Genomic DNA, 18,386 nt, shown 5'->3' with positions numbered 1-18,386 from the left:
CTCCACTTAGAAGTTACCTCCCGATACTGCCCTTTATTTTGACAAATAGCTGTCATCATTTTCCTGGCAGCCAAAATTAACTCAGTTGTTTTCTGTTTAGCAGGATTGTCATGTTCATAGTGTCAAAGCATCTCGGAGACAGTTCCCAAAAAATCACCTTCCCACGAGTAGCCGTGCCATGAGACGTCCCTGCTCCTCCACACTAAAACTGAGTGGGGAAGAGCCTGATCTGGTGGTTAAGCCTGACAACCATCAGCGTAAGCAAGAGGAGGAACCAAGTCATCCCTTAGCAGAATTGCCTCTTTTGTTTTGATTTGTCCCCAGGTATGAGACGAAATGGTCCCCGCAACATACACAGCCTGCGACAGAAAGCCAGGAATAGCCGATGGAGCTTTTTCCATACCTCTCCGGCTTCTTTCGCTTTCACACCAGAGTTGGAAAGCAAAGACAGTGTCCATCTGCCCTGGATTTCAATCTAGTGTAGAAAGAAAGTGACTCGTTACAGTAAATTATAACCTGGACTCTGCTTTATTTTCTATGGGCAATAACTGGATCTTCACAAACCCCAGATTTATATCTTAGTCAAAATCGCTACCTCCTAGACACAGCAGTAGATCTAATGTTTTCATATTCCATGGTGAAGTTTCCAGGTTACTGTGTGTGTAACAGGTAAGTATGAAGTTGGATGTTATACTGAGCAAATCATCATTTAGTCTACATGTAAGTCCACTGCTTACCCTACCTAGGCAATTCTGCTTGACACTTAAAGCAATTTCAATGAAAATCGTAAAACACAAATTGAAATGTCCATTCAAGTTATTTGTTTTGAAGTGCATGGTATGCAAATACGTCACAGCTTGAATTCACAAACAGCTTATCTTGGTGCCGAAGTCAAATGATTCAATTTACAAATTAGGAAGAAAGAAAACTGTCATTTTTATACAGGGCAAGGTTTGTAGACATAAATAATGTCTCCTAATATCAAAGCTGACTAGAGAAAGTCTGCAAGTAGCACTCAATGCAAATTTCCTTCTTTGAAGGAAATCTGAATGCAATTTTTTCCTTCTTTGAAGGTACACAGAATTCAATTTTGCCTTCATTATTTCACCAGCTCTAGGAAGACTGACTTTTTGAATAGGTACAAGAGGAGCAGCCTGTCTACGTTCAGTCACTAACCAGTGTGGGGGAGTAAGGTACCAGCTGGCTCAGCACGAAGTTTGTCTTTCTGTTTGCACTGAAGGAACAGGAAAAGGGTTTCAGGTTGTCACAAAAACACAGTCTCATTTCTGAGAAGGTACATCCCATTGAACCTAGTCTACCACAGTTCTGGTAGCTCACCGCATTTTACCTGAACAGAACATCAACGATCTCCTTATGCAAGGCTTAACAAATGCCTGCGCTTCTCTATTTTCAATGCTGCCGAGTTTGCATAAATTCACATGCTACTATCAAACCTTCCGTTGTATTCAAGAGGAGTGGATTCGGGTATCGTAGCGTGATGGACTTGCACTGTCTCCACTGAGAATTCTGTATCTTAAGCGGATACCTATGGAATACAAATAAAGCCTTCCATGGACCTCCTTTCCATGCACCAGCTTTGATAGTTTGTGCCAAATACTGAAACACTAAGCTTACTAAAAGCAACAAGAGAAAACAAAACGTTACCCATTGCGATGTGACACATGAAAACATGAGTGAATATTGATACAATTCTTCTTGTCACGCACTCGTAATTCAAAAGCATAGTAAGGCTTCTAAAGCAAGTGCCACCTTAAAAACACAATAGCAGAAGGTCACTGGATTCCAAACATTCTTTATTTTATATTCTCTGCCATAGAAAGTAATTGACCAGCACTGTCATCAGTGTTACTGGGAAAGAAGAACGTGGGTTTTCTTCTCCTGAAGATGTGACGCACATTAAGAAGTCAGTCCAAAATCCTGATGTTAAGTACAAAAAAGCAACTGTTTGCATTATAAAATACTGTATATACAGATATAAAAGTGTTTCAGAAAGTGTTCCACAAAGTTTCTATACTTTCAAGGGCAAATCTTCAGCAGGGTAAATAGGTCGTTGTCTTCAAAGGTGAGCGTTGGTTCATTTGAGCAGAACGTCTGAATATTTATCTTCCCATATTACAGGTGACACAGACTTTGATTTTCATCCCAGCCAGGGATAACATGATGGTCCTAGTGATTAAGGTGTTTTTTCCTGGAGCTATTAATTTAACAAGCACACTCTCTATATATAAAAATGAAACTTCAAAGAAATTTATACAACAGCTAGACTTTATAAAAATATAGATCTATATTTTTACACCAGGAATTATCCAAGGTAAGTTTCCATTTTCTTATGTCTTAACCATTAGAAATTAATTTTTATCCTTTGGAATCTTATCTATGGCTAAAGTGTAAATTAAAATAATGTGAAGTTATTAGCTGGTGAAGAGAGTTTCAAGAATCTCATTCTGTGGGTTTTTTTGGCCAGAGTTTATAAACCACTGTATTCTGCAGTGCTCATCTTGTGGTACTGGACATATTACACAGTACATATTTACTTATTCCAGAATCTTGACCTAATTCAGTGTTAAAACCCAAATAAAAAACATCCCCGTTGTCCTTACTGTGGAAAAAACCCAAACCCAAATAAATAAAATTAGACAATATTTCTATTTTGCTGTACTGTGTTAGCTCTTTACTGTATAGTGGAGGCAATAATGAATAATACAGCCATGTGATGAAGGAATGTAAAACTGAATACATACTGGAAAAAGAACCAGACTTTTACAGCTGCGTGTATATATTTTTTTTATATATATCTCTATATATATCTACATTGCAGTTACAACTGTCACCTCACAAAAGAGATTCAATGGACTGAACAATCATCTCTAAACTTCACCAGCTGGAGTTCTTCAGGAAGAATTAGCTTTCAGCTTGGAGAGCAGCATTTCATTCTTACGGCATTCCTGTTAACAGAAAGCGAACAGGTAAGGACGTAGTTGCTCTTAATTCTACTAGCTGTATCTTCACATCAGCAAAACTAAACCCTTTTATTTTGAAAGATCTCCAGAGTCCAAAGTAGTCGAGTAAATGATGAGCTGAAGATAGTTCTCATTCATCCATAATGTTATTTCAATGGAAATAGTCATTAAAGTTTATGACATTCAACCCAAAAGGAATGCTGCTTGACCATTCGTCTGAAGTTGTTACAAGTAGCTAGAGCAAATCCACCTTTTTACTTATAAATTGAATAAATCTGAAATTGAGATTACTTCTAGGTGATCTGGAACTTCACAAGACAGTTTGCAAAAAAGTCAATATTCAGGGAACAACTCCAGGTCAAGAAATATATTTACACAAGTACATACCACCTGTTTACAACACCACAACCATGACTTCATTTATTTTTAAGGATAGCAAGGTTGAGTAGAAGTTCCCTCACGAGGCAGTGTCATTCATTTGTCACGGAGAATTCATTTGTCATTCATTATCATGGAGACAACAATTAACAGAAGCACATTATGATGAAAAGCTCGGGAAAGGCTAAATCGATGAAATGTTAAACAGCGCTTTCACAGCGGTTAGAAAACAGGGCTGGTTCCTAGAGGTATTTGTAACTACGGAGACTCTGGATTCCCTCCCTTATTCACACACGGTCCCACAAACCTCTTTGCTTCAATACCTAACTGCTCATAGATCTTCAAGAGATTCCATTTGGAAACCTAAATATACAGCTTGCTTGGTAACAAATTAATCCTTCCCCTGTAATACAGAGGGGTGCTAGTCTATCAGTGAAAAAAGAATTTCCAGAATCAAATTCAGAGTCCAAGAATCACGTGGAGATAGTCACACGAGACATCGTGAACATGGTGTGATGAGCATCACAGTCGGAAATCTCGGGCATCCATTAATGCACAACTCAAGACAAAATGGGTGAACGCTTGCCAGTTTACATTAGCAAAAATGTCCTTACCTCTTTAAATTCTTTCACTGTTTTAAAGTAAAGCCTCTGTTTCTCCAGAAGCTCTAAGTATTCATCATTCAACTGGTCCCTTCGCATTTTGTTTTCTTGCTTCTTCTTTTCCATCTGTTGGTATACAGGAAGGATAAGAGACCACACACCGTGTAAGGCATATATAATATCAGGAACAACTATCTACAACAGACAATAGGAGACAGATGCTTCATAAATGACACCCCTGGCTTGTGCTTTAAATGCAATGAACATTTAAGCCAGCTCTTAAAAAAAATATTTAAAAAGCTAATGCTGAAGTCTCAGTACCAGTGGCCCTATAGGTAGCATTCAGAATTAGACTAAGGCTCACATCTCTGCAGGCCAAGAATCTTGCTCACGGAACAATCCTACCATAATGCTGACACATTGAAATCAATTAAAAAAAAAAAAGTTTTTGATGCAACACTGAGATCTTGTTTTGGTTGGTTGTTAGTTCTATCAAATGGGGAGGGCAGGAGACATCTTTGCCTTCTTCTACAGTGCTGTGCTTGCTGAACACATGCCACATGTAAGAAATTTCTTTTATCTTTTTGCCAAAATTGTGACAAACATAACTGAAGTCCCTAAGTGTGAAGAGTGTTGATTCTTATTACAGAACAGACTGCCTTCCTCTCGGGGTAGCTCTAATGAAGTTCTTCCATCACAGCACCACAGACAAGTTTGCTGCTAGTCTAGAATGTCAATTTTCCCTCCCTCCCTCTGGTGCTAGGGCACAATCACATCAAAAGTCCTGTTGTATTCCTCTCCCCAAAAATTATTTTTGCATTCTCTCTGACAGGCTTTCGTCTCCTAAATTTTGACAGGGAAAAATACAATTCCCAAAACTGCAAATATCCCCCAAAGCCCAACCAAGCAGGTAATTGCACAGCAACAGAACTTGCTGCATTTCTAGACTGATGCATCAACGTTGATCTTACCGATTCTTAAGCCTAAAAGAACTGAGCAGATCCCAAACTTTCCCTTGAGCATGAACACCGCTGCCAAGATACGTCTCCTTTACAAAGGCAGCTACTGTCTAACATCAGGGAATCTCTCCTAACGTAACTTATCAGGGCCAGCAGGTTTTTAAAGTTATGCTTGAGGAATAAAAAGCATCAAATGTGTTAATGCAGAAAAAAAGCATTATCACATGCAGCCTGTTCCTTTAGAATGAGACTTAAACCAGCATTGCTAGAAGATCTAGGAACTAGATTACTGTGAAGAGATAAGGCCCTATTACTATCCTTTGATAAATGGCTTCCTTTATGCACGACCATGACAAATCTTTCAACACGCTTCTCTCAGTAGAAAGTGTCCGGCTCTGTCCTCATAAAGTCTCACGAGTCTCTGTTATCACACAGAAACGCTTGTTTGCGAGTTACTCGTTCTCAGTAACAAGTATGTCTGATTTCTCCTTAGGCCTTTTTTACAATGCAGTTACAATATGATGGGCTTTGAAAATGAAAATTTCTCTTCAGGTACAAGGTGTAAGGTCTTCAGGGCTGTACAGAAAACAATTAAAGAGGATGTACTTTAATGTGAAACTAACTGTGAGCACTTCTAAGGCGCTGCAGACAGAAGTCAAATAGGTAAGACTAATAAACCATCCCAGGGTTGGTTTACAACTAGCCGTACAACTAGACTGTCGGTTGAAAAGGACACCCAACAGACATTTCCTAGGTGAAGAATAAGAAAATCTGCCCTTTTGTTGCAGAGCTGTTCCCCAAGGAACCATGTGAATTGTTACAACTTTCTTAGCATCCATTTGTTGTCGGTATCTTCACCAGCACTGAGAAATCAGCTACAAGAAGGTACCAAATGATTATCTACTCCATCACTAACAAGTGTTTTTTTTTTCTCTCAACTGAGATAAGCTCAGCTATTTCGTTCAGAAACTTGTTTTTCTCCATTAGTTGTAACCACTGCCTCCTGCTGATCCAGACACCTACACCTAGGAATGAAATGCCACTTGTGAACTCTCTCACACAATACGCCAGTGGTCAAACTGCCAGTGCAGAAATACAGCACAAGTGACACGAGCTGCCACTCCCTCCAGCACCCATCAGAGACGCTGAAATTATTCTCCTGAAATAATGAGCCACCTGACGCGATAGCTCCCATTCACTTCCTTATCTGCACGTGAAGCAGCTGAAAGTTTTGATTCCGCTTGAGAATATAGTAAGAGAGTCCAGAACGATTTTATGGACTTCAAAGTTTTAATAGTTCAATTGCAAGAACCTGAAGTAAGTCACCCATTTCTGTGTGCATAATGGAGGCAGACAGAAAACAAATCACTGAACTCCAGGAGAATTTCTATTTGGGGCAGTTGCTTGCTGCAGCAATTAAAACAACATTCCTCCAAAAGAATGAAATGTAATTATCTTCAAGCTCATCTTCTCACTAGTCAGAACTGCACTGTTCTAAAGTATTTTCATCATCTCAATTTGATGCTGAGTCACTCATTATGTCAGCCGCCTTCACAACAGAAAGATGACCCATACTTACAACCACTAACATGGCTATTCTTTCTGCTGTCATTTTGTACTCTCTGAAAATAAGAAGTCAAGCAAATAAAAAGAATTCATTGCAAAAAAAAAAAGCAATGAACTAGCCACCTATTCAAACACAGCAGTCTATAGTAAGCGTCATATATTTTTATCGTAGGGTTTATTAGCGCAAAAGAGCTTATTACAGCCTGAGATCCATCCTGTTCTGTTTTTCTATATACACATGCTTATCATATTTTGTACTTGACGTTTCTATTTAGCTATGGAGATAAAACAGCCCAATACCTGGACACACTGCATTTTCAGTGCACATTCTAGTATACATTGATTTATTGTCTATTATACTTCCATTTAAACTCAGATAAAGAACAGCTATAACCTGCTACCAAGAATTTTCTGGCTCTACAGAGAAAAGAATCTCAAAGCCGCTTTATGGGACTTAGGAAAATATGAGTATGTTCACATATGAAAACAAAAAGTGTAAAACAACACAATAGCTACAAGTTAGTAACTACCATTATCAAAAAGTACTTAAGCCTGTCCCCACTGTATGCAAATATGCCTGTGGACAACTTTACTTGGAGCCACTGTTAGACCTCATGCTTGCATTGCCCCAACACAACACAAGTCCACTGGGGCTCTGCTTTTACAAAACAGCCCTCGAATGTTACCAGAGGCAGTTTTGTCTTCTCTGAATGAGCCCTGGGGCTCTGCTCACCCACAAACCCCTGTCATTTGCTGTGTGGACACAACACACTCATCGGCAACGCTGAGCCTTTCCAAATCAGGTTAAAAACAACAAAAAAAACCACTCAAGTGGCTTCAGCAAGGTGTCACATGAGCGCTGCAGCTGAGACGAGGGAAGCTGGTGGCTGGGACTCCCCGAGGTGCGGTTGAGGCTCTGCAGCAGCAGAAAGCAGCTTCAACCACCTCCAGCTGCCTGAGAAACCGTGCCCGAGGTCTGACTGCGCCCACACAATCCAAATGTAAGAATTGTCACTGAATTAGGTGACATCCAGCTGTTTCAAGCATCTAAATCTGCGAATAACCAAGTTAAGGGGTATGAGCTTCCCGCCCAGAGAAGTGTTATACTCCGTTCTACTCTATTCATTAACATTTCAGTGGTGAGTAGTTTCTTATGGATGTGAAAATAAGTAATAAGTAAGTTGCTTGCTTCATTTGCACCTCACATAATGGATTTCTCCATGCATAGTTACTATCCAAGAGGCTTTTCTGAAATAATTCTCAGGTTCTACCAAAGAAAGTGAGAAGAGTCTCAGACCTTCATCCGATTCTGTTTGATGCCTTCCACAATCTGCTCCATCTGCCGTAAAAACTGCTCACGAGAACCAGAAGATGCCATTGCTCTGGAAAGAAAAAAGAGATAACAACTGTCAGGGATGTGGGACAATGTGTCCCATCTACACCTGTCTTACACATTTACCCATGCCCAAGAATTCACATTGCTTAGTGTTCTATGTAAAAATTCATCTTTTTAATCACTGATTTCAGGTAACAGCGCAGCTCTTCAGCTGGTATGAACTATCAAAGAGATGGGAACAGAGACTACAGAGCTCATCACAAGCGTTCTCCCTGGCGGTTCAAGTCTGTTCCTTTCTTGCATGTGCTGTACAGAAATAAATTGCTATTAACTAACAAAAAGCACAAACCTTTATGAAAAGCAGCTGTTGTGAATATTAAGAAGGTGAGTAGAGGACTAGTAGATGAGTAAATATTCTAAAAAATAATTTCATGCCCTAATAGGGAAAGTCCAGAAGTAATTTTAACATATCTTAAACAGATTAAGAAAAATAAAACAAAGAAAATACAACCCCCCCCCAAACACACACACTACCAACAAAAAAAAAAAAAAAACAATCCAAACCCCAGCTGTCACCAAACACAGAAGGACACAAGTGTAAAACAAAGCAAAGAGATAATTAATTACTCTGGAAAACAAAAAGCAGCTTGTAATTTCACAACAGAATTATAAAAAAAAAAAATAGGAAGAATTGTTTAAAACTATTAAACGGCCATCTCCTCCCCCATGACTCTACTGAATTGTACTGTTGTGACAAAAATTCATACTAGATTTTTTTTTTTGTGAAGTCAAAAAAAACCACAGAAAAAGTAAATGCTGGCTGCATCATAGACTAATATTTGACCTTGAACTTCCAAGGGAACCATAATTTTACCTAAAGGCTTCACACGTCATCAAAACCTTTAAATACAGGGTTAGTCTATAATAAACATGTCTGAAACATGTCTAATGTTTTGTACATAATGTAATAACCACAACGTCACAAAATGAAGAAAAATATTTAAATTAATGCCAGGAAAATTATGACTGAATGATTTGTTTCCACAACTGCAACCGAAGAGGCAGATATTAAAAACATATGTTGGCTATAAAAGTTAGGTAATTCCAAGTCTTTGATTCCCTAAACATTGGCTTAAACAGAATTAATAAACTAATTTATAGAGTAGTTTATAGTATATAGCAGTCAATAGTATACAGTAGTTAATAAAAAATTCTAACAATTTTTTACTCTAACTCATGCCCACTCCCATTTTTCCAACCATCCATGCTACTCATTTCAACTATCCAGAGAAAAATGAGCACTACTTACTGATGAAAGTTGTCGTGAATAGAATTCAGTAAGTTAACCTGTGAAACAGGAGGGGGAAAAAAAAAAAAAAAAAAAAAAAAGAAATTATACCTTTGTCCTTTCTGGTATGAGTTTTCACAGACAACAAAATTAAATTCAAGTTAAAAAAATTGACTCTATAGATGTTGCCCTGACAAGCAGTCAGCTCTAGGAAAATCACAATGAGCTTGTTTTCGGAAGGGAATCCGCAATCCCTCCGTATTAGTAAAACCTATCCCAGTGGAGGAGCCACAGAAAGCAGGAGCAATTTTGGACTACAACTGCAATTTTTAATTTTACTGATGCCCAATTATACCACTGAGAATCTTCCAGCGTGATGACTTTCTAAACCAAAGCGATGAAGTAAAACGGTATATACAACTGTTCAACACGTGTTGAAACTCGACACACAAGTAACTTACAAGTTATCATCCAGCGTTCAACAGTGACAGTGCGCAACCATATGCTGTGGTTACGTTAGGTTTGCATAATTAGTCTTGTAGTGATAAAGCAAAACAAACAGTTTCACTTAGGCATATCCCTGACTATGCTTACAAGCCAGACAGGATAGCAGATGGAGAAATAGCTTTAAAAAAACCAACAACCCACCAAACAAAACCAAGAAAACCAAGCAATAACTCCCCAGCGCCCCAGAAAAATAAACCCAGACTGTATGAACAGTACGAAGATGCGGGCTTTGATGCTGTTAGCAGCAGAGCTCTGTCAAGAAGCTGCAACTTAGCTCAGCAGCTTGAGTAATGCATTGCATCAGAGGGGAAAAAAAAACCACCACAAAACAAAAACAACCAAAGAAACAAAAGACCTCCCACTTTTGCTCCCGAGACTGGAACCAGTATCCCCACACAATACTGTGCAGACTCTGGGAGCAGTGCAGGACTAGCAGGTGAATTGCTCCACTGCTGTCATTGTGCAGCTGAGTTCTACAGGTTTCCAAAACAGCCATGCCTCATTACTCACTTTGCTTATATGTATTTTACAGGCTGTTAAAAGATGGAACTTCTAAAAAGTATGGAATGGCATTTCACATGCATGACTTCTATCACGAGATACTAATATTGCACTCAATCAAGACAGAAATAGAAATTTATAACATTACAGGAATATTTTGTTGCTCTAATCAAACTATATATCGAATATTTTCTGTGTAACAACCTTTGATTTTTTCCTTGCTTTCTATATATTGCTGAGAGCACTAAAATTCACCAAGTAGCAATTAATGGGATTCTCTCGTCTTGCAAGTCTCATGTGGTTAAACCTTCCGAGCGGTTTCTCCTTTTGATGAATATTTGAAAGCGTTCTGTACTAAAAAAACCTAAGCGTTGCGAACAGAATCACTCGCCCCACTGCTGTGGAAAGCTAAACTCATCTCTTTCAAATTCCAAATCTTCCACCTGCAGGAGACAGCGATAAGCACACGCGTGGCAGAATCCGCAGTTGTTCCTGACCTTCCTTTGAAAAATTCAAACAAATTCTGAACAGACTGCAAAGCAGCTAAGAAGTTGCTTAAGAATTCCTGTTACTTTGAGGAAAGAAATTATTGCGTGACTCATCAATATTTGCCAAGTCCGTATCCTTGCCTCAAGCTATTTCCACTAAGCGTGCATTTAAGAATGTAATTACAGTTTATACCGCAAAACATTCAAGTCATGAAAAGCAATACTGCACAACTATTGCACAGTGAGAGTGCTGATGTATTACATTACTGACAGTAAAAGCAGCGTGTAAACCCCCAAAATAAAAAAAACATTATGAAAAAATGACCTTAAAAGCATTTTAAGAGTGAATCCCAAAACATGATTAAAATATCAACCATATCCACGGAGACCTTTCATGTCAGAGCCATAACCTTTATAGCCAAAATTCCGCTGTATAGCAACTCCTGCTATTGTTATTTTAAAACAATTATGTTCAGCGTATGTTATGAAAGGGTTGGTTTTGGGGGGAGAAAAGAAGGGGGGGGGGGGTTGAAAGGAGGGTAAAGAAAAAACGCAAGCATATTCCAGAAATCTCTGTGAGGCAGAGATGCCAAAGGCATCTTTTGTACATTAACAGATAATATTTACTTGCTGAAACCTCGGTTCTAATATTAAAAGCAACACAAGGAAACCTCAACTACATAATACATTTAACGAAGTTAAGCCTGCATCAGAAGATACTCAGATCTCTCTCTTGTGATTGACATCAAGCTAAAAGAAACCCTCAATCAATTTATTTGTCTTTTGAAATTATATCCATGTAAGCGAAGCTTGGAACTGAAAAAAAAAAAAAAAATAACCAACCAAAACCCCCAAAAGGCACTGAACTGTATTGGCAAGAGTACTCCCAATTTAAACAACAATGAAATACATCTGCTCTGTATTGTCGGCTGGTTTTTATGTGTCTATTTAAAAAAAAAAAAAACAACTCTGTATGCTTTTTAAATTTGCAGGCTTGCCCTCAAACTAAATAATAATAATAAAAGAAAACAGATCTGTGTTAAACTCTAACCTAGGGGAGAGGTGAAAGTAATATGAATTCTATAGCTGCTACTTCACACAGTATTTTAAATCCGCATATTCTTATCTGCAACCTGTTGTATTATGTATTGTGAATACATTTCACCATTTGGAATAAGAAAATAAAAACAATAAAAGACTGCAGACATACAAAGCATGTGATAATCTTCTTACAGACACAGGTAAAGCATTTGCCAGGGCCACTGGCAGCCGTTACAGCAGCCACTCTTGCAGAGGGACGCCAGTTGTACAGCTGCGGCTCCGGAATAGTCCGCATGCAACTGACATTAATTGGCATCATCCCTGTTGGTTTGTAAGAAGTTGATGTTTGAAAAACTTTCAAGGAAAATTCTTAATGGTATTTTCAGGAGACAAAAAGGTTAGTTATACCACTCATTCCACAATAATTTATTTGAGGATCTTGGGGACCATCAGGTAGAATCATAGAATGGTTTGGGTTGGAAGGGACCTTAAAGATCATCTAGGTCCAACCCCCCCGCCATGGGGCAGGGACACCTCCCACTAGACCAGGCTGCTCAAAGCCCCATCCAGCCTGGCCTTGAACACCTCCAGGGATGGGGCAGCCACAGCTTCTCTGGGCAACCTGTTCCAGTGTCTCACCACCCTCATGGTGAGGAGCTTCTTCCTCACGTCCAGTCTGAATCGACCCATCTCTAGTTTTAATCCATTCCCTCTAGTCCTACCATTACCCGACATCCTAAAAAGTCCCTCACCAGCTTTCTTGTAGGCCCCCTTAAGATACTGGTAGGTCACTATAAGGTCTCCTCGGAGCCTTCTTTTCTCCAGACTGAACTACCCCAGCTCTCTCAGTCTGTCCTCACAGGAGAGGTGCTCCAGCACTAGAATAATTTCTAGAAAGAGCATTCTTGCATATTAAACTGAAACCTCTCCCAGAAATTAGGTATTTCTAGAGCACATGACAATCATCACCACAGGTTAAATTTTGGTAAGATCCTGCTTTGTACTGATCACTGACCTAACTCAAAAAAATATATACACACACCAATAAAAAAGCCATAAGGCTCAATTCAGCACAGAACCTGAGATGTTTTTACAGATATAATTTACATGTGTTGTTAAATCACCTAGTCACAGAAGTTACTTTTGAATTTATTGTGATGCAACTTGGATTCTGACATTCATAGAGCGGTACAAAACTTTTCTGCACCAGAAAGGGCCAGATCTACCCTGAAACTGCCGTCATACCTTAAATTACTTATATCAGGATAAATGGAGGAACGTTATAGTTTAGAACAGAAACAGTATTCTGGGTGGGGTTTTTTTCCCATCATCCTGGCCTCCAGAAAATCTGTAAGGAAGCCCAGTCTTGTATGTTTGCCAAAGGAAAAAGATATGATATCTCGGAGTAAGGTCTGCACGGAAGTAGAACGTCTGTGAGCTTTCCAGACTTACATGGAGCACTTTTTAAGGTTATCAAAACAAAAGCAGCTAAACTGTACTCAGTTACTGTAGAACTAAGTAGGGGAATCAGGAAGGGATGAAGTTGTTTCCTCCCCCCGCAGTTCTTGCTCTTGGACATGCCTAATGCTATTCTAGCCTGAAGGGCTGTTTGCCTTCAGTTGTGTTGTGGCAAGCAATGGTCAGGATCACATGCCCCCCCCAAAAAACCTACAGAAACGACTAACTTTTCTGAATTGAAAAACTGAACATGATCTAGCACATGTATTAGAATCAGCTGCTTAAGGGAAGGAAATGGTCGCTCATCTTCTTCAAAGACAGGAGGTAAAGTGTCTTTACATAGTCAGAAATTTGACTACTGCTTCTCTCACAAACTAAACAAATATGTCTAAGTAGTGCAAAACTAACTAATCTGTTCTTGTTTTATTAGAATAAACAGAGAAGCCTGCAGTATCAAAACATTACATATTTTTAAAGTAATGTAATAATTTTTATCAAGTCTTGACTACTGCTGTTTCTCTACTGAAGCCACATGCTTGTCATTGCAAAAAAGAAAATGGAAATCACTCGATTAAGTCACCCCAAGAGCAAGCCAACCTCTACATAGCAGGGAGAGAGGGGAGGGAAAAACCCATGAAAACTACTTTTCTGAAAGGAGATTTCGCTTTCATGAAAACTGCTCTTCTGATCCTGATCCAGTAAAATCAGCAGTGACTACAGTGCAGGCAGGCTCCGACCTCGAGAACTAACGCTGTTGTTGCTGACAGCAGCTGGAATTTGCTCTCCAAAGTTCCTGACTGTAGCACCGGTTCATAACTGTTGCACTGGTTCATAATAAAAGATATTGACCAAAAAGAGAAAAAGAGGGTAATTTGGTCCCGTGATACCAAGACAGAGATATGTGCTAATCAAATGTTACTTATATTTTGTGAACACTTCTTTTACAACACAGACCATTTCCCCCTCAACATTAGAAATATTCTTATAAATTAGTTGTTTCATTTTTACTTACAAAGACTGTTAACTGTGCTCTGACACGACCGAGTATGGTGAAAAGCCTTTATCTCCTTCTCCACAGACTGAATATTTAGAAAACAGTAATAACATTTTCTTACCTCCTTTTCCAAATATACTTTCTTATCATCCAGTGTATTATAAAGAGTAAAGAACTGCTTCGTTTCTTTGTGAGTTGCTGAGACTGCAAACAAAAAAAGGGTAGAATAATAGAAGAGCGTGAGGTGAAATGGAATCTGTAAAAATACTTCATAGGTTTTATATAACATACTTCCCACTATCAATAACGGAACACAGTCTTTAATACATTCTGGAAGAATATTCCCTCCACATGTAAATCTCCAGTGGGGTTTGCAGCTATCGGATTTTATGAGAACACCACAGCTCAGTGTTTAAATCAAGCCTCAACTCCTGACAGTCCTTTACGCAAACACAGGCTGGCACTATCAGCTGTGCTTCCTTACCGCTGCCTGTTCATCCTTCCTTCACAAGCTTTCCCCTTGCGCCATGCAGGCTGCTGTGCTGCTAACGCTCGCCCTCGCACAGCTTGCCTACGGTGGTGGGGAGGCTCAGGCCAGGGCAGGGACAGGTGGGAAACAGATAATCTGATAGTACCATGTGGAAAAAGAGCGCATTATGCTATATATGATGCTCAAGAAAAGCTTTTACCATTTGAAAGCCTTTTTTTCTCTTCTTGCAGTTTATTCATGCCGATAGGATTAAATATTACTTTCTTTTTAAATAATACTTTCTGGTTTAGGTGATTATAGCAGCTGTTGGTCATAGCACGGTGGGGACGGTAAGGCTCAGACACGCATTCCCTTCGGGCCCATAAGATGATGACTGGTACTCGAATCTGCTACGTGTTCATCTATTCTTTAGTTCTTCAGCACCTAGGGAAACCTAAGATATTCCTGATTCCCAGGGAAAGAGTTCAACAGAGGAGGACAGCTGGCGAAAATTATATTAAGTACTGTCTAGAATCCTGAACCTGGAAAAAACATACAGGTTAAAAAAGATAAACCTGAGTGAAAGAGTGAAATCATGCCCCTTACGTTAAACTCTAAAGACTAACAAGTTGCCATCTATAAATAAAACCTTTCCTGAACTGATACGCTGGACTAAACTTTTGAATGGAACCACTTACAGACAGCATGACCTCCTCCCCATGTCACAACATCATTTAAACACCCAAATTTTTAAAGGAAGTCCAACTTTTGATTTGTACAATTCTGTTCTCCAGCTGAAGCCCAACAGCAACCCACAGCTCAAAGTTCAGTGTTTAGTGACAGAAATCCAGCAGCGTTTACTTCTGCAGCAGCGAGATGTTTGGGACCAAAGAGCTTGCTCATGGCCACAGTGTGATTGCGACACATGCTCTGCACAGGCTGTCTGTGGCCTCCAGAAGCACGCTGCGTTCTGGGAGCCTGAAAGCCCCCAGGAATTCAGGAAAGCCTGGGACAGGTTGACAAATTAGTAAGGACTATTTTCAGCATGTTCCACAAAGATTTTCCAAATGCTGAAATCAGGCTGCTTCTTGAAAAACTGCATGAACACAAGGATCACCAAGAGGCTTACTTCAGATGTGCTCTCTTAATCAGTTTGCTTTTTGCAGGACTTGCTGCTACCAAATGGAAGAGGCCTTTCCCAAACCATTTCCTTCACGCAGCACTTCCCTCTCTTGCAGCAGCTCTGGTAGTCACAGATCTTTAGTGAGTGGATTCCACACACCAGCCCAAAAGAAAACTTGTCAGGATTTCCATTGGGTTAGAAAGTTGTACCAGGTCATGGAGCCTTACAGGCACACATCAGAGCCCATGTAAGGCAAGACAGACAAAGAAAGAGGAGGAAGAAGGAGCCAAGTGGTTCATTGATTCTCTTGAAACCACAGCTTAATGTTTTCAAAGCAAGAGGTTCAGTTAGATTAAAAACAAAGCAGGGAATATTGGAACTTAAAAGAATTCTAGTGTGGAATCACAGAATCACTGAGGTTGGAAGCATCGCTGAAGATTGTCTTGTCCAACACCCCTTGGATAAAAGTTCAAATAAAACCCAGGTTTTGGCAACTCTGAAGATCACCTGAATCTGGCTAAATGAAAAGTCTCTGAAAAATACCACAGTTCACAGAAGGACTTGCTAGAAATTTTCAGCTTATTTTTCCAAAAGCTTAGCTTGTACAATGCAGGTTCCCGGCCACGACCGAGTAGTGTGTTATCCTAAGTTGCTACACGTATTTTGCACTCCAGAAAACAAAGTCCCATCAAATATAAAGCATCTTAAATCTACACCCAAAGCTGCACAGGTCTCTTTGACCTTAATCTTTTTGTACTTCAGATACAGATAAAGCCTGCTCTTCTGAGCAGGCAGATGCTCTGACCATAGATTATTTGTCTGGATTCACTTAGACATCACAGGGAAAACAATCTGCAGAAAATCTAGTGCAAGACAACAAAGTTGTCTTTATAGCTGGACTTGATTAAATAAACTGCATAGCACATCAAGATGTACTCACTAAAGGAGTACATCTGTTCCATGCACTGGGTTAGACAACACACATGGAAGAGAGCACACGACCACGTCACCAGAGATGCCTCATAAGGGCAAGGGATTTGAATCAAAGTTGGATGACAATTTTAGAACTACTCAACCTTCAAGAGCTTGGTTCACACACATATTTAGTAAATACAGAATATTTTTAAAACATTAGCTAGTTCTTCTGGATAGATATTATTTTAGCTTATGCTAATACACAAGCTACGTTAAATATACACCAGTAAGTATACTGGTCTGTTACCAGTTTAATGGAACAACTTTAGAATTTTATTCAGTTTGCATTCTCTGTACCATCCATGCACAGCAAACACATACCTATCCAAAAAGTCAACCAAGCACATTTCCCCATTTTATAACTTCTTATCATAAAAAAAATAAAGAAAATTCGTACTCTGAGCCTACCAAGATATTGCAGGGTACTTATAAATCAAAAATGAAAGAAAACAATCCCTTTGACGTACTTTGGGACAACACCTTCAAGAAATTGCCTTTACTTTGTAGTTCTTGATGTCGTTTGGTTCAGATGCAGATATCTCACGTCAATGAAAACAATGAAAGCCATCTAACCTTAACTGCAATTAATTACACATGACTCAAATTTACAGCAGCCTCATTTGTAAGAAGTGAATTAAAGACTTTCTAAACACACTGGTTATTAACCTAAATGACTGAACATGTCGCAGACAAAATTTAGTCCAGAGATCTTGCGCATCGTTTCACTCTCAGGAGAATTCTTATAGCCAGCTTATAAGGGCTTGAAAATAGGGTGTATAACATGAGTATCAAAAGACCCTTAAAATACCACAAAACTAGCAAGTGCTGTTGTTACATGTTACACGCTCAAAATGCAATTGCCCTCCTCTCAGGGCTTTAGCCTTCAGCAGGATGCTCCTGCTTGATATACATACCCTGACTGTAAAGTTCAATAAATCTCTTCTGATACTGTGTTAGCTCAGCTCGGCTGGGTACTTCATCAATCTTGCGTTGTAAAATGGCTATTTCTCTGTTTCTTCGTGCCTGAATAGAAAGTCAGGAGGGGAGAAAACAAAGCCTCTTCTTGTTCTTTTCTTAAAATGGATGAAGCCCCCCCAGCAATATTTTGTTACTAAAGAAATAATTTAAAAAAAAAAAAAAAGCGTTGGCTGAGGGTCAATGTTTTTTGTAATTGATTTGTGACAGAAAAACTTTTTAAAATTAGAACAACAAAAAGAAGTATTAGTAGTTACAAGACGAGAAAAATGTCAATAATTTTGTACAAGAAAATTTACAAAGAGTTACTCACCAATAACAGCCGGATCTTTTGAAGTTTATCTTTCTCAGTTTTGTACTGCTGTTCTATAATCTTATTCGGCTCCTAGAATTTGAGAACCCAAAACAATTGGGTATTACAGTCGCACAAGAGCTGCAGTTGCAAAAACGTGCCGATAGGATTTGATTCCAGTATTTGTTTATCTTCCCTTTAATGGCTCCCACAATAACACCACCATTTGCTGGAGGTTTTTTGTCTTTTTTTTTTTTTTTTTAAAAAAGATTCATATCTGCATTAAAAAACTGACATCTTTTACTGTAAACAAATGCATTTTGCTAGCTTTTAAGCTTTTGATATTTTAGATTTTAGTATTTGTTACTAGTTTTTCCACTGCTTTACAACAATCACACTTTAAATGAAGTTATGTATCGGAAGATTGTCTTTACTCCTTGTTTGACTGTTTGC

General features: G+C 39.0%; 1 protein-coding gene across 2 annotated transcripts in view; it reads right to left on the bottom strand.

Moving 5' to 3' along the window:
- Positions 1–1,797: 1,797 nt before the first annotated feature.
- Positions 1,798–18,386, bottom strand: part of CCDC93 (CCC complex scaffolding subunit CCDC93) — a 50,869-nt gene continuing 34,280 nt past the window's right edge. The window contains exons 17-23 of one of the 2 annotated variants that reach the window (XM_074594535.1): positions 17,955–18,026; positions 17,581–17,689; positions 14,221–14,303; positions 9,132–9,169; positions 7,784–7,892; positions 3,974–4,087; positions 1,798–2,966 (exon numbers count right to left, since the gene is read on the bottom strand). In XM_074594535.1, coding sequence (XP_074450636.1) covers positions 2,913–2,966; positions 3,974–4,087; positions 7,784–7,892; positions 9,132–9,169; positions 14,221–14,303; positions 17,581–17,689; positions 17,955–18,026 — 579 coding nt within the window. In that variant the 3' untranslated portion in view covers positions 1,798–2,912. The remainder of the gene's footprint in view (positions 2,967–3,973; positions 4,088–7,783; positions 7,893–9,131; positions 9,170–14,220; positions 14,304–17,580; positions 17,690–17,954; positions 18,027–18,386) is intronic. The other variant, XM_074594536.1, reaches the window with a different exon arrangement.

This window comes from Larus michahellis, chromosome 7, assembly GCF_964199755.1.
Source record: "Larus michahellis chromosome 7, bLarMic1.1, whole genome shotgun sequence".
NCBI classification, from domain to species: domain Eukaryota; kingdom Metazoa; phylum Chordata; class Aves; order Charadriiformes; family Laridae; genus Larus; species Larus michahellis.
The sequence above is the reverse complement of the archived record's forward strand: the minus strand, read 5'-3'. Positions and strand labels throughout refer to the sequence as shown.